At 41.0% G+C, this 14,998-nt stretch overlaps 1 protein-coding gene across 5 annotated transcripts in view; it reads right to left on the reverse strand.

Moving 5' to 3' along the window:
* Window positions 1-14,998, reverse strand: part of akap13a (A-kinase anchoring protein 13a) — a 119,411-nt gene that overhangs the window by 14,914 nt on the left and 89,499 nt on the right. For all 5 annotated transcript variants that reach the window (XM_085419456.1, XM_085419394.1, XM_085419317.1 and 2 more), the window contains 13 exons: window positions 12,636-12,703; window positions 12,458-12,524; window positions 11,662-11,809; window positions 11,359-11,471; window positions 10,994-11,140; window positions 9,711-9,967; window positions 9,188-9,313; window positions 8,558-8,675; window positions 4,595-4,843; window positions 4,413-4,489; window positions 1,370-1,551; window positions 432-514; window positions 129-317 (listed from right to left, as the gene is read on the reverse strand). In XM_085419456.1, coding sequence (XP_085275582.1) covers window positions 129-317; window positions 432-514; window positions 1,370-1,551; window positions 4,413-4,489; window positions 4,595-4,843; window positions 8,558-8,675; window positions 9,188-9,313; window positions 9,711-9,967; window positions 10,994-11,140; window positions 11,359-11,471; window positions 11,662-11,809; window positions 12,458-12,524; window positions 12,636-12,703 — 1,824 coding nt within the window. The remainder of the gene's footprint in view (window positions 1-128; window positions 318-431; window positions 515-1,369; window positions 1,552-4,412; window positions 4,490-4,594; window positions 4,844-8,557; window positions 8,676-9,187; window positions 9,314-9,710; window positions 9,968-10,993; window positions 11,141-11,358; window positions 11,472-11,661; window positions 11,810-12,457; window positions 12,525-12,635; window positions 12,704-14,998) is intronic.

A 14,998-nucleotide genomic window follows, 5' to 3' on the forward strand; every position in this document is an offset into this window, starting at 1 on the left:
ACAATGTGTAACAATGTTAGTATACAAGCCTCTCACTGTGTTTTTTTTCGTTCATTCAAATTTATTTCTCAGTATATTCAATGAATGACGCATCCACAGCACACATCTTAGAAACCCGTCTTTCTTACCTTCCTGCAGGGCATCTTTCATGATGGACGCCCCCCCAGGCGGCTCCAGGCTGCAGGGTGACCTGAAGAAAGGTTGGACCTGCCGACAGGCCTCCTCACCTGGGCTCACGCCCTCCCACATCCCTCTGAAAAGCCGCACCTTCTCCTCCAGCAGAGACATGATTTCTGTATCCTTTTGCCTCAACAGTTCTGACCAGCAGAGACAGACAGACAGGAAGACACAAAGACAAACAGTGAGAAATCTCAGGCAAATGTGTGTGTGTGCTTGCTATCATACAAACAAATTTAATAGATTTCTCTCACCTCTCATTTCCTTTGCTTTAGTCTCTAGCTGTCTCTTGTCATCTTCTGTCTCACTGGGAATCCCTTCATCCTCATCCTTGTCCCTGTCCAATAAAGAAAATAAAGATGATGTACAACATCCCATAAATTAGACAGGATTAAAGACCAACAAACAACCAGAAATCTACATCACTTACAGTGTACAAGTGTTTAATCAATTAACTGGAGTTAAATTATTCACTAAAGTTTTGGTAATTAAAAACTTAAAAACAGTATTCCGAAACATTTTCATTAATTTGCAACATTTTACAGATTTCTCGTCTTAAAAAGACAAGTCATGAAAATAACCATTAGCTTCCATCCCACAGGACAACAGACAAGTGTCCCAAAAGTTTGAAGCACATGAACACATGGTGTTTTTAGTTCAAGAGAAAAAAAAACAGAAGCCATAGCCTTTAAAAAAAAAAAAAAATTCATTTCTGCCAATAGCATGATCTCCATTTGTGTTTTGGCAGAAGTCAGACTGCGAAGGAGACAGAGTGCCTAATCTCTCTCCTTCCCACTGGCTGCATTCAAATAATCCTCTGCTTATAGCGAGCTGTCCTTGAAGCCAAACCAGCATTAGACTGTCCCTGAGTACATCCTATCCCCAGGTAGAGTAGTGCTACTCCTCCTGACAGCACAGTGCTCTGTCCACAGAACTGGGCTTGGTCTAACTCGTGGTTTACATCACAGATGGACGGGTGATGAACTCTGAGAGACAGAGCCCTTAATGTAAAGCACAGTGGAGTTTCTTCTGCGGAAGAGGTTGCAGGTTATGGTAAACCAGAAAAGATCGGGGTCTAAGCTTGCTCTTACATGTAGATTACAAGATGCAAAAATAATTGTGTGTCAAGTACAGTAATATATTTAGTCTTCATATGTTTTAAAATAAAAACACTGACATGAATTCTACTCACATAGACTGCATGGCTTCCTGGATGAGCTGCATCCAGGTGTTGCGTTCGTCTTTCGAGCTGGCCAGGACCTCCATCATCTCCGGCTTCTCTATGCCTGCCGTGATGAGGAAGAGGCCGCGCTCTTCGTTAGCGACCTCCCTGACAATCAGCTTCTGGAGGGAGATCACGGTGGAGCGCTGATCCTGCAGGGAGAGAGGCAACATGGGAGGAGAATGAAAAAAGAGAAGGAAAAAAAAGAGAGAGGAGAGATGATAAGGGGAGGGCCAGGAGGGAGGAAAGGGGGTGGAGGGAAAACAAATGGTGAGGATCAGGGAAGAGGATGGAAAAGGCAGGAAGAAGGGTGGGCTAAAGCAGAGGAGGAAAAAGGATAATTACAGGAGAAAAGCGTAAGAGAAACAAAGACAAAGGGATGGATAGGGATCACAGACACAAAGGGGAGAATGAAAAAATATGGAATAAAGAGAAAAGAAGAAGCCAAATTGACATTCTGGCTAATTTTATGATTATCATGGCTGTCGGCTGATTCACAGAGCCTCTGCTAACCTTGCATTCTTAAGAGTGCCAACACTGTAAAGCACATTTTAGTACACCACAAACCACTCCATCATTTCTTTTCAAACTAGTAAAACTCCAAAGCTGTAACCACATCCCTACATTTTTTCTCCAACCACTTGTCTGAGGTTTAAAGAATAGGTTGTGTTTTTTTCCTGTGTGTTTGTCTTCCTGGTGTGACTACATTGTAAACAATAGGAAGAAAATCCACAGCACACGTTCTACAGTTTAAACCAAATCAAGTATTTTAGAGGGGAAAAAATGTTGTTGATGCAGCACAACAAGTGGAACAGAAAGATTGAGTTTGCACTAAAAATACTCCACATTCAACATGAAGAGGGGGCAGGGATAGCTCAGTAGGTAGAGTGGTTGCCCCATGATCGGAAGGTCAGGGGTTCGATTCCCCTTAACAGCTACCCTGAGGTACCCCTGAGCAAGGTACCGTCCCTACACACTGCTCCCCGGGCGCCCAATGGCTGCCCACTGCTTCACTGAGTGAATGGGTTAAATGCAGAGAGCAATTTCCCCACGGGGCTCAATAAAGTACAATAATGTACACACTTTCTTCTTCTTCTCTTCTTCTTCTATGCATTCCTACATCAGTCACCTAAACATAAATGCAAATTGTCACCTTTAATTGGATACTTTCACCAAAAATACTGCAATAACTGCTAACTGCAGCCTTTATCAACAGCCGTCAGTCTGCAGGAACTTATGTGGGCTATTTCTCAGACACTTCTTTGTCAGTTAAACCGATAAAAGGTCTGGAGATTTAGATGTGGCATTTGCATTCAGAAATCCCACAATATGCAACCCAGAAGAGCTCGCAATACTATCTTTAAGCTGCAAAAGCAAAACTAACGCATCACAGAGAGAAAGAGGGGGAACATTACAAGAGACCAGATCAAGAGCTTTGTTACGTGTGGATGGAAAAAAAAGAACACACAGCTACATAAAAAGGCCTTGATGTCCACAGAAGAGAGCAGTAGTGGATGATCACAGGATCCTTTCCATAGCAAAGGAAAGCAACCAAGCAGAAGGACTCCAAAAACACAAAAACAAAAACCCAACTGAAGACAAGACAGAAACCAGGAAAAATATTTCAGAGGAAGTCTTTTCTGTGTGATGATCATTGGTTCCAAGCTTTAGGGAGTCACTGACTGAAAGTGTTTAACATGCTGCTAATTTGTCCAATTACATGTGAGTTTGAACTACAATGGCTACCATTCCTGTGCAGTTTATGTAACTTTTTTTCCCATCAACCCATGAGAAAAAAGCACTTTAGCTTTGTTTATTTTTGGGCTTCCAGCTTCAAGCTGTGGTGATGATGCACACATCACACTAGATAGAATAGAGCATGGCCACCACATCTGTGCGCCAGCAAGCTAAGAGCACTGAATGCAACAAAATAGAAAGCTGAGGTGTATTTACTGAGTGTGTAACAATTTCCTAAGAGACAATTTCTGCTTTCAAAGTCGATCATTTCTGCTGTCATTTTGATGTTTGAATCGTCATTCCAGCAAAGATATGGAGCCACGGACAGAAGAGAGCATCTTTGAGGCCAGCCCCAGAGTAATGAAGTAAAAGCAGGTTTAAATTTTGGAGCCATTGTCACAGCGGAAGGTTGTGCTGTACAGTTAAAGCAAATATGACGAAAGATCTTTTGCTTTTCCTTCTTGTTTTATGCTTTTGTCAAACCTCTCAGCTTTGAGTTGTTCAGGCCTTTGACAGAGGCAAGGCAATACTCCCCTGTCTTAATCACTGTTACTAAGTAACAGCAGTTTGAATATATGTAACACAAAAATATGGAGCCAAATCTATAATATGCAGGTTTGGTAATAAAGCTCCAAATGTTTCAGCTGAAAACATTTAGATTCTCCTCGTCTTTTTGTTTATTTACTATCATCCATTCTCTTTTAGCTCTACAGGTCTGTGTTCCTGTAAAGGTGGTGATGATCTACGACCTGCTACAGTAGCTGCATGTACTCTTGTTGATCCACAGAACTGATGCCTATACTCTCAAAAACAAACCCTCTCCACATGGCTGCCATCCATTTCAAACCACATGTTATTCCCCTTTCTAATGTCAACAGCTCCAACTCAAACATTGCAGGCTTTTTTTTCTTTTTTACTGATGGATGTGATTATTAAGCCACCAGCCTGCCTCTGTTTCCATTCCTGCGAGTGTGAGAGAGGGAGAGAGAGTGTGGCATGCCATGAAGCTGTGAGTCCTGTAAACATGGAAAAAACAACTCAAACCTATATGATTTATCACAGCTGGGTTAAGGAGCCCAGGGCCAGATAAGCTTTATTAGGTGCAGCTAACGTGCTAGCAAGAGGCAGGCATTATTTCACAATGGGATAGCTAAGAAGGGCAGCTCCTGCTAACAGCAACAACAGTGGGAGAGGAAAATATGACAGCATCATCTCTGGCAGCACTCATGAGTTCTTCATAACTGTAGGGCAAAGGAGAGGGAAAGAGATGACCTACCAGCATGGCAAAGACATATTTCTGGTCTTTCTCTTGGAGGAAGACGAAGACGTCTGATAGGAGCAGAGCATGAACCTCTGGAAGACGACCAGAAGAAAATCAGTTGTTGTTGGATTAGTTTAAATACATCGAAATGTTAGACCCTAAAAAGACTAACAAATTTCCCATCCCCAACTCCTCACCCTTTAATCTTCCCTGGGTGTTTTTCAGCTGTAGCGCTCCATCGTGGATCAGCCGCCTCCTAAGCAGATCCTCCCTGGCGAAAATTTGCCCGTTCTTCATCATCATAATCGACTTGTTGTCCATACGGCCGTGAAATTCCTTCAGGCGCCGTCTTTTCTCGTGTTCGTTCACCTTGCTATCAACCGCCGCTATCACCTCCTTCACGAGTCGAATAGCCTCCGTCAGGTCAAAGTAGTCTTCGTCGCTCTCTGTGTTAGACGTGTGACAAGATTTTAGAAAATTTATTCTACAAGAGATTACCATAGGAATGTGATTTTAAACCAGCTGAAGCAAAAATGGAGCACCGTTACATTTGGTAGTTTAATGACTCCAATCTAACACACTTAACCCTGAACGGCTCAGACAGGTGGCGTTTAAGTGCGGCAGACGATGAAGTGACATTTTACTTCTCATTTCAGTATTTTAACCGTGGCTGCATTTACACTCACTGGAAGAGAGTACTGAAAGCTTTTTTATGGTATTAGCTGGTCACAGTGAGTCACACATATTATTATAGAGACATCTAAGACATCTTATAATTGTGTGGATGCCCTCATAGGGCATCCACACTATTGAGTTCCTGTTTCTCTTTATTCTTTATTCCACTATTTTATTCTAGTTGCTTCCGTACACTTTTTGGCGCTTAACTACTCCCACAGTTTTTGTTCTATTTTCACCGTTCAAATCTTAAAAAATTCTGCTCTTTCTGCTAATGCGGGCTTTGACTTTTGGTGCTCATAACTTCTATACTTTTTGAGATATTGAAATTTTTTTTGCAATATTTTTTGCCCATTTCTGCATATTATCAGTGGCCTCACTGGTTTTCCTTGCCGGGTTGACCTGTGTTTTAGCTCAGTGAGATGAGCATCCGTTCTCAGACTGGGAGGCCCGGGTTCAAATCCCGCTTATAGCAACATTTCTTTCAGTTAACAGTTAAACTTTTTTAACTCTTTTCAACACAAATTTCAGTTTTTTCACCACTTTTCAGCACAAATACCAGCTTTTTCAGCTGTTTTCAGCAAAAACCTCTTTTCAGCAGAAATTCTGCTGATTGAACTCTTTTCAGCAGAATTTTCACCTCTTATCAGCACAAATCTCAGCTGTTTTCAGAAAAAACTCTTGAGCAGAAATTCTGCTGATTCATCTCTTTTCAGCGAAACTTTTTGCTTCTTTACCTCTTTTCAGCAGAAATTCTGCTGATTCACCCCTTTTCTGCAAAATTTTTAGCCTTTTCACCTCCCATCAGCACAATTCTCAGCAGCTTCTGCTCATTTCAGCAGAATTGTCAGTCTCTCCACCTCTTCTTTGTGAGAATGAGTTTGGCTCTGTGAGATGAGTAGCCGCCTTGAGACCAGAAGTGCCAGGTTCGAATCCTGCTCAGGGCAACGTTTTTTCAACTTTTTCAGCTTTTTTCAGCAGACATCTTCAGCGTTAAGGCATCCACACAGCATTTTCCCAGGAAATGCAAATTTTTCTAGTTTGTTTTTAATTCTTGTACATGTCTAATGAAAAACCTTCATTTACAGTATGTATATAGCAAATTAAAATGATCATTAAGTTTCTTAGTAAGATGTTCGAGCAATACTTGGAGCCAGAATACCTTCAGTGTAGCTTTAACATCATTTAAGATGTTAAAGCCGTTTGATGTTTTGATAATTTTGGAGAACGCTGCAGAACAATTTAGAGATCGTGCCTGAAAAGCACAAAATGTACAGATATTTGTGATTAAGAAACAATAGTGTTTTACTCGATGATTAAAATAAATATGTCGTTCTGTATGGATTTTGCATGTTCTCCCCATGTGGGTTTTTCCACATACTTGGCTTCCTTCCACAGTCCAAACACATGGAGTTACGGTAACTGGTGAGTCTGAATTGGCCATAGGTGTGAATGTGAATGCGAATGGTTGTCCGTCACCCCTGATGTGGAAGAAAATGGTTGGATGGAAGGACGGACAGACAGAATAACTTGTTTAGACCTAGAAAAACTTTTTAGCTATCTAGACTTTTTCATTCCCCTGTACTTATGCCTTCATGTGCACACCACAAATCACAAACCGTAGTAATTGATGACTTCGCAAAGCCAACCTGTGGGCTGAATTAGACCCTCTACTCTAAGGGGACTCAAGCCATAAGAGCACCCACTGTATGTGTATATTACATTTTCTCTTTTACAAAATGCTCCGATGCTCCTTACTCTACAAATCCAAATATTTAACTTATTTTCTTTGCAGCAAACTGGACAAGAAGACTGATACCGCTTCCTTTGCATTATCTGCTAACTAGCTGCTGGCGATAGACTCATGCAGTGGACACACACCCAATACATATCAGTTTCAGCTTATGCTCAGCAGGAAAGAGAACGAGGATGGAATTATTTCTAATGAAATACATTTTTAATCAGCGTAGCTGCAAAAGCCATCTGGTTATCTAAATAAAGTGCGCACATAAAAGCCTTGATTAACTTGACAGCGGCTGAGTCACTGTCAAGTGACTCAAGCTTAACATTTATTTATAGAAAAGTACTGGGATTTTGTTTTTTAAAGTATAACAACAAAGGAGTAAAATATCAGGGTCTGCCATGAGTCAGGAAACATGGAGTCTCCGCTGGGGTACTCTAAGGATTACAGCAAAGTCACGAGTGTCCTTTAAGTCTGCAAAGTGAGGAAAACCCCAGTCAAACTGTCCCGAATGCACACTTGTTGTACTCTATATAACACTCTTGAGTTTTAGGCTCAGCATGCAACATCCTTCCCTAAAGTGGAATATTTTCCTCCTGCGTTGTATGTCTGTGCTCCAAAGCAAGAAAATATAATCTCAAACTGTGACTCTACTGTGTTATTTCCTCTCAGTACATATCAGAGTTGGCAGGAGAGACTCTTCTTAAAGCACCTTGGGGATTAAGGCAGAGCTCCCCCATCCCACATAGAACTATAAACAGGCTTTGGGGAGGGATTAGAGAGAATGCACACAGTGGGAGGCCAGCTGATGAGAGCTGCTTTAAATCAGATATAAATATGGTGTGAAATATTCCAGCTCCTCAAAGTGTGCTTGATCTATTATCCTATAAACATCCATCCAGCACATGTCTCATTTTTCTCAAAATATATGAAACTGTGTGCGAGAAATTGTACTTTTCAGGATGTTTCCTAAAACAAACGGCACACTGCTGTGGGCGGCTTTTCAGTGTACGAGCGGAGCCGAATGCTGTCAGGAAAAATATTAATAATGAGGTACTCCAGGAGTTTATTTTCTATTCTCAGGATAAAGGTGATGTGATAAATATTACTGTAGATAAACTCTCTAAATAAATATATAAATCATAGAGAATGATGTAAAGAAAATATTGTATTTGGTTTGTGAAAAGTTCTAAAATTAAAAAAGCCAAAACTGAAATGGGAAAAATGACTTAATTATATTGCTTAAATCTCCAACTTTAAATTCACACATTTTTTTCTGCACTAAGTGAAACTTAGTGAAATTTAGAATTAAGATTTAAGCAGCATCCACATAGGAAGTAAACTTGTAGGAACGCGGTGACCAGACCACAGACTTTATAAGCGACAATGGAAATAACCAGGTCAACCGACTGAAGCAGCTACCATTAACATATTTAAGGGTAGTAAATACATTAGGGCCTTGATGCATACTCAATCATGCAGGTAAGTAAATCCCCAAAAGTTGATTCTGTTCATCTGGACGTAACGTCAGTGGAAGAAACGTTTCGTCACGTATCCAAGTGACCTGACTGCACGATTCCCCAATCTTATGAACAGTACATTTGCATAATGACTGAAACCAGCCCACTGAAGGAACAATGGGCTGGGAGGCCAGTTCCTTGATCATTAACAAGGAACTGGTTTTGTTTCTACCAGTTTTATAGACAAAGTAAAAACAGTGAAAAAAGGCCAACATGAAAATAACCTTTAGTGTGCTGCAGCAGTCTCTGAATCAGCACGGGGTACTTCGTTATCCTCTGGGTCACAAGAAGGATGCATTCTGGGATGCCAAGCCTCCGCACAATGCTGCTACTCATCTTTTTCTGAAAGAATAAACAAGAGGTGCTTTTAGTAAAACATGCCCACACACAACAGGTGGCAGGGTCTCACATAACCAGCGAGAAGCTGCAAAACTCATTTGGCGTAGAACAATACAGCAGTAGTACTTGAGAGGGTGTTTATTGTTATTGTTTATGACGGCGAGCACTGGCGTTTCTATAATAAAAATAAACTGCCTCGAGGGTAATACAGCTTTTATTCAAATGTCTCCGGCACATGCCCTGATTGAAATGAACTGCAGATGCAAAATAATACAACTAAAAGGAAAGCAACACAGAATAAGAACAAGCTCTTTGTTCAACGCTACTTCAAGCACTTCCATACAAGAGAAAACAATGTCAGAACTCTATTCAACAAACACAATCGTGTCTGGAAAGCCAGACATCCTGAAGAAAAATGTGTTTTCATCAAAAAGCATGAAAAGAGACTTCTCCGGAAAGTTCGTCTGCTGTGTGACAGACACTTGATAAATCCACGAGAGAAGCCTGACGCTTACTTTGATGAACGCTTTGAAGCGTTTGTCTTTGGTTAGAAGGTCCTTGTGGAAGTTAACAGCTTCGTTGTGGCGACTGCAGAATCTTCCGTAAACCCTCTTCATGCTTTCACCATTTGATCCCGAAAACTAGAGAAGGAGTTGACAGATGTAAGCACACAAAAACTAATGTTGGTAGAGCAGAAATAAATAAAGGTTAAAAAGCTAACATTATTTTCAAAGCTTCAGAACTTCAAACGTGAGTTGAGACAAATGTTTGGGATTTGTGGGAGCAATATTTGACTCAGAGATTGTGTAAATTTACTTTGGAGGTGTAAACTTAGACGAGAACAAAAAAAACCAACATTAGGCCTTTCATAACAGCCATGAACACACATGCATTCTGTCGATAACCTTTCAGAAAAAGCTCTCGTTTCTGTAAAATAAACAGTCATGTTACCTTTTAGGTTTTCTGTAAAACCAGCTTGTGTTAAATCAGCTGTAAAGAATAGAAATGAATTTTGAACCAGCCCCTGCCCCCTCTCACCTGGCTACCCAGGATGTCCCCTATCCTGCTGATGATGAAGCCTCCTTCAAAGACTCTTCCCTCTAACTGGCTCTCCTTTTTCCTCTCCAGGAGGCGCAGGAGGTGCTGTGTGTGGAGCTCAAGTAGATCATCTAGAACGGGGAAGAGCTTCTCCAACATCTGCTGCTCCAGCTGAACCTCCTTCTGCAGGCCTTTGCTGTACACTTCTGACATGATGCGCAGCGTCCGAACGTGATGCATCTCTGTCTGCATCAGTTCTGCAGGACATGAAGGGAAATGACACTTAAGCCTCCGTTATAGTCACTGACATATAACATCAGCACCATCGCCATTTCCACTTGTATGTGATTCCCTGCATGATTCTCCTAAATAACAGGTTTCACAGCTCAGAAAGAGAACAGCTTCACTGGTGGAACAGGAAAAGAAGTAGTCGCTAACAAAGTGGTTATGGAGGTTTTTCCAACGTTTTCTGCAGACTTTCTCATATTTTCAAACTGCTGCAGCAATCTGTGCCATCTGGGAATCCCTGCACTCATGTATCATAAGATGCCTGCAGAGACTCATGCCTCCAGCAGGTACCCAAAAGAAAATTGGAGGTGCACAATAAGCTGAAATGACAGCCACCAGCATACACCACCTGCTATTCAAATACATCTATACCCTCCCCGTATCAGAGGTGCACAGAGTTTTATAGAGTTCATAACTTTGCAACTGATCTGCAACTACAGTGGTAGGGGTCACTGCATAGCTCGTGTAAAAGGAATACGAAGAAAATTTGACTACAAATAGATTCAAATCAGCTCAGGCGCATTAAGAGTATCTCAGTGCACATTTCAATCAGGTAAAAAAAAGCCATATTAGATCACAGAGCCTGGTAGATACAACTGAAGAAAATTCAGGAGAAAGTCCTTAAGTGGGGCCCAATTAAAATACTGTAGGTTCACCCTTAAACAAAGTACATCAGGCATGAAAATAACAATGACACAGATGAAACAGCAGTGACATTTTTATTTTATCTAACACTGTTAATCCTGGGCTTAAAGGCGTTACCTCCTTTCTCGAGTTTTTGTCTGCTTTAAATAACATTGGTCCACTTTTACTAGATGCTTCCTTACTAGCTGACACACAGAAATGTAGGAAACCAGGCCAAGAATGAGCTTGATTAAAAATGTTGCTACTCCATTTAAGAAACTATTACCTTTCCTTGCTTTGCCAGTAACCATCTTCAGATTAAATTACGTTTAATCAAAGTTACTGCAGTGAGTATTATATGTGGTGATTACCGTAGATGACATCTTGTCTCTTCACCAGCTCTTTGTCCAGCTGCTGCAGGTATTGCTGATCCACACCTAAACTCCACGAGTCTGCTTCCAGCTCTTTGGCCTCGGCCTCAAACTCCCCCATCAGCTGCCCATCCATCATTTCTGTTCCTGAGTCAACAACACAGCCTGAATTAATAAAACTAACTTCCATTTATACGATAATCTACAGGTGAGAGGTTTGGATAAACCACATTAAGTTTCTGTTCGGTGCAGTATATGCATTAATCATTTATTTATTTTTAAAAAAGTAATTATTTTTTTCACATTAAACTAGCTTAAATTAAAAAATGTGGAAAATGAATTTGTGTGTGTGTGCCTTTATTAACCTTCATCAGTAAGTGATTCCATGGATTCTGTGACCTGGTTGGTTCTGTTGAGCGAGTCGGTGGACTGAGAGAGATACCGCAGACCTTTAATGGGCATCTCGTCAAACACCGGACTGAATGGAGACACGATAATAAAATTCACGTTATTAATGTTGTCTTTGTAACAGGCCATACACAGTTATGTGTATCTGTTTAAACACATTGTACAGGGGTCAAATAATGCATTAAAAACTAAACTATTAAAAATGAAATTAGATTAAGTACAGAAACATTTCACTCCAACACACACACAGATCAGCTCACCCAGCAATGTTGCTTATTGAGAGACTCTTGGAGAGGTTGTTTCCTGTGAAAGTCATGATGTTGGTGTGTCTCCGTGATGGGATCATTAAGGTGGAATGGTCCTCAGGGGGCAAGATGGCCGACCAGGGGCGTTCCTTTGTCCCACCAGCTGGACCAGAGCAAACTTAGATTACAACAATAATCTGAACACTTTTCAAAACCAGCAGGAGATCCTAACTTATCCTGACTTTTTGGGGCCTCTGGTATAGTTAGAAACCTCGGTTTCATGACAAGTCATTGCTTCCAAATGCTAAATTTAAAAAGCTAAATCACTGACAGGTAAAAGCAATGGTTTTAAGACTGTATTTTGGCAAATACAGTCCATCTTTTTCTCTCCTCACAGACTGTCTACCTTCTTAGACATAATTTATTAGGAGACTTCAGAGCAAGCGGACAGCACAAAGCTTCTCTATTCAAAGGAAAAAAGGTTTTGTCCTTTGACTAATTTAACAGTTTAAATCTGTTTAAATCATATTTATGTGTATGTGTGTGTGTGAGTGTGGCTGAATATTCTAGGAGCAACACTTTGAGCTCTGGTCCTAAGAACAACCCCAAAGAAGCACTCTGTCACGGTGTGTAGATAAAAGCTACACTTTTTGCCAACTTTAGTGTAAGTAATTATCAGAACAAAATAAATGTGCACAAAAACCCTTCAATCTCCTCTTATTAGGGGATCAGAGAAGTTTGGCGATAAATCTGCAAATAATTACAGGCTGTGACAACTGTGTAGGCAATCTTGAGCTGGTTTCACACTCACGTTTGTTCCTCATCGTTACTGTAGGAAACAAGCTCGAATCTGGTACCGCAAACTGCTGGTTGGGCAACTAAGCAGAGAAACGGTGAGAAAAAGCATAAATGAAAAGAAAATCGATATTGGCTTCGGGACAGCAGAGTACTACAGAATCGGTGGAGGAGTAACTGCGAGGAAGCTGTACCTTCATCTTCACCTTGGCACAAACAGCCAGGCTGTCTCTGCAGCCCTTGTGGACGGAAGCATTGCAGTCTGGAAAGAAAAGAAGGAGTGAATACTGTTAGCCTGATGGTGGTGGTGGTGGGGCATGTGAGGGTGTGCGGAAAAGTGGGGGCTAGAAAATCTGACTGGTTTTTCATAGCCGGCCAGGAAACTCCACCAGCCTGCTAATGAAAGCCAGACTGGAGCAAAGCATGTGATGCAATCGAGGGGTAATGCTGCTCGTGGACGATGGGGGGAAAAAAACAGATATGACACACACGCACGTCACCACCGAATTGCATGGGAAAATTTAAATCATGTAAACATTCTCGAATCACCATTTAAGAACAAAGTCATGGTTTTAGATTGCTGACATTTGACCTCTTCTACAGGCTGATCTGTCCACTAAACTCAAATTCTCAGTTTTTCCTAATATTCGCTCTTTATTTTTAATGCTCACATCAAGGAGGGAAAAAAATGGTGGCTGATCAGGATTTAATCATACGGGCATATTTCCAGGAGACAGAAGTCCACTCAACACACATGTGAAACCCACAAACGCACTATCAGACCTAGTCACCCAAGCTAGAATGCATACAGTGCAACATTTCCGTTCCTGGGATTACTTCAACAGCCGCTTTTAGTCTGGGTGAGAAAATAGCGCTGCACGAGTCAGAAAGGCAGCAACACTGTCAGGGCAGGGAGCTATCGCCTGAAAATGTCTCACTGTAAAAATATTAGCAAGTAGAAGATTGCATGATTATCAAAGCACCTTGATTTCCTGCAGTGATATTTTTTTTTACATGCCTCTGGATTTTATTAGGTTTTTTACTGCTTTTTGGTGACATTCAAATAAGACCAGCTAATCTGAGACAAAGGATCACTGTATTCCTCTGCTGAATGGACACTAGCCAGAGTACAAACCTCCCTCACTGTCTGTGGCTCTAACAATGTGAACCAGACTGACTGAATACAACAGGGGCTGTTTTTGCCAGTCTGAAGCATCTGAGGCAGATTGTGGCCAAGAGGTCTGCTGTGATCCATCGCAGAGCTTGTTTCTCCTTTTTAGGCTTTTTCTGGGCTTGCGCCAAAGACTTGTGCAATAAACTAGAACCTCTTTAGGGCTGCCTCTGCCGCTCCAGTAAAAAACAATGCAAAAAACCAGTTCTGTTGTCTGTAATCAAAGTCTGACTGGGTTGCATTAGAAGTAGCTCTTTGGGGAGTTTCGCTGCAGCTGCACAACTAACTGCTAATATAAAGTTCAGTTGGTGTTTCATGTTTTCTTGCACTGTCCTTTATAATCAAATAAAGAAATTCTAATTTACTTTTTCTTTAAATTAAATCTTTTCATTTAGTGCCTAAATGTAAACACAGAGCCTTTACAGTAAACTGACTTGACCTACTGTAGGGTCTGACTCCTCTGCTACTCATGCAGTTCCTGTTCATGAGCTATGATTTAGAGATATTACCTAAATGCATCACACGCAGGAAATCAGTTGTTGTGAAAGTTAACAGATATAAACATAGCTTTACTGCTCTGAAAACAATGACTGAACACGCGTCTGTGTCACTGCTAAAGGTGTCATTTAACTGACGTAGAAACACTATTTTCTTGCTATACAAATGTGTGTCATGTCCCATCACACATAAGGCAGGCTGTAGTCCACCAAGGATATCCTCCATACATTTATGTTTGTTTTAAAAATTTCAACCAGGGTCCTGCTTTAGAACTACCTGCAAAAGGTGCCAAATAACCTCTTAACCATTTGCTCACTGTCAACTTCAGTCATGCCGGTCACCATGATTGCTATAAAAACACTAAACTACTGTAAACCAAATAATTAAATTGAGCTTGCATTGCATTAACTTAGCAGTGATACAGGTGTTTACCTTTTTTTTTATTACCAAATAGCTTGAATTAATGTAACTTATAGCTGAAATATATCAGTAGAATTCAGCTGAGGGGGCACAACGCTGGTAACACAAAACAACTTTTAGCCAAGCAGCAACCCCAGATGCTACCGCTAAACGAGAATCACTCCACACAGACTCTCATTTTAAAATGCCCAACTTCAGCTACAAAGTGAACACCTTATTTTATTTTTCAAATTAACTAATTTAAATTGGCAAGTTGATATATTAAGTTGGTTTAATTGACAGGTGCGCTGACATGTACAGCTTTGGCTGGCAGCTGTCTGCTAGGCCAGTTTTTAACAAAATTATCTGACAAATAACACGGCCTGCTTTGTGGTACAGCCGTCAAAGAAGTCTGTGCTACATTTTTGGCAGGAGAAATTCTACACTGTATAATTCTGCTCCTCAGCACCAACTTAGCAGCCATTTGTG

This window comes from Rhamphochromis longiceps, linkage group LG1, assembly GCF_057381845.1.
Source record: "Rhamphochromis longiceps isolate RC_006_pf linkage group LG1, R_longiceps_female_GT1.1, whole genome shotgun sequence".
Taxonomy (NCBI): domain Eukaryota; kingdom Metazoa; phylum Chordata; class Actinopteri; order Cichliformes; family Cichlidae; genus Rhamphochromis; species Rhamphochromis longiceps.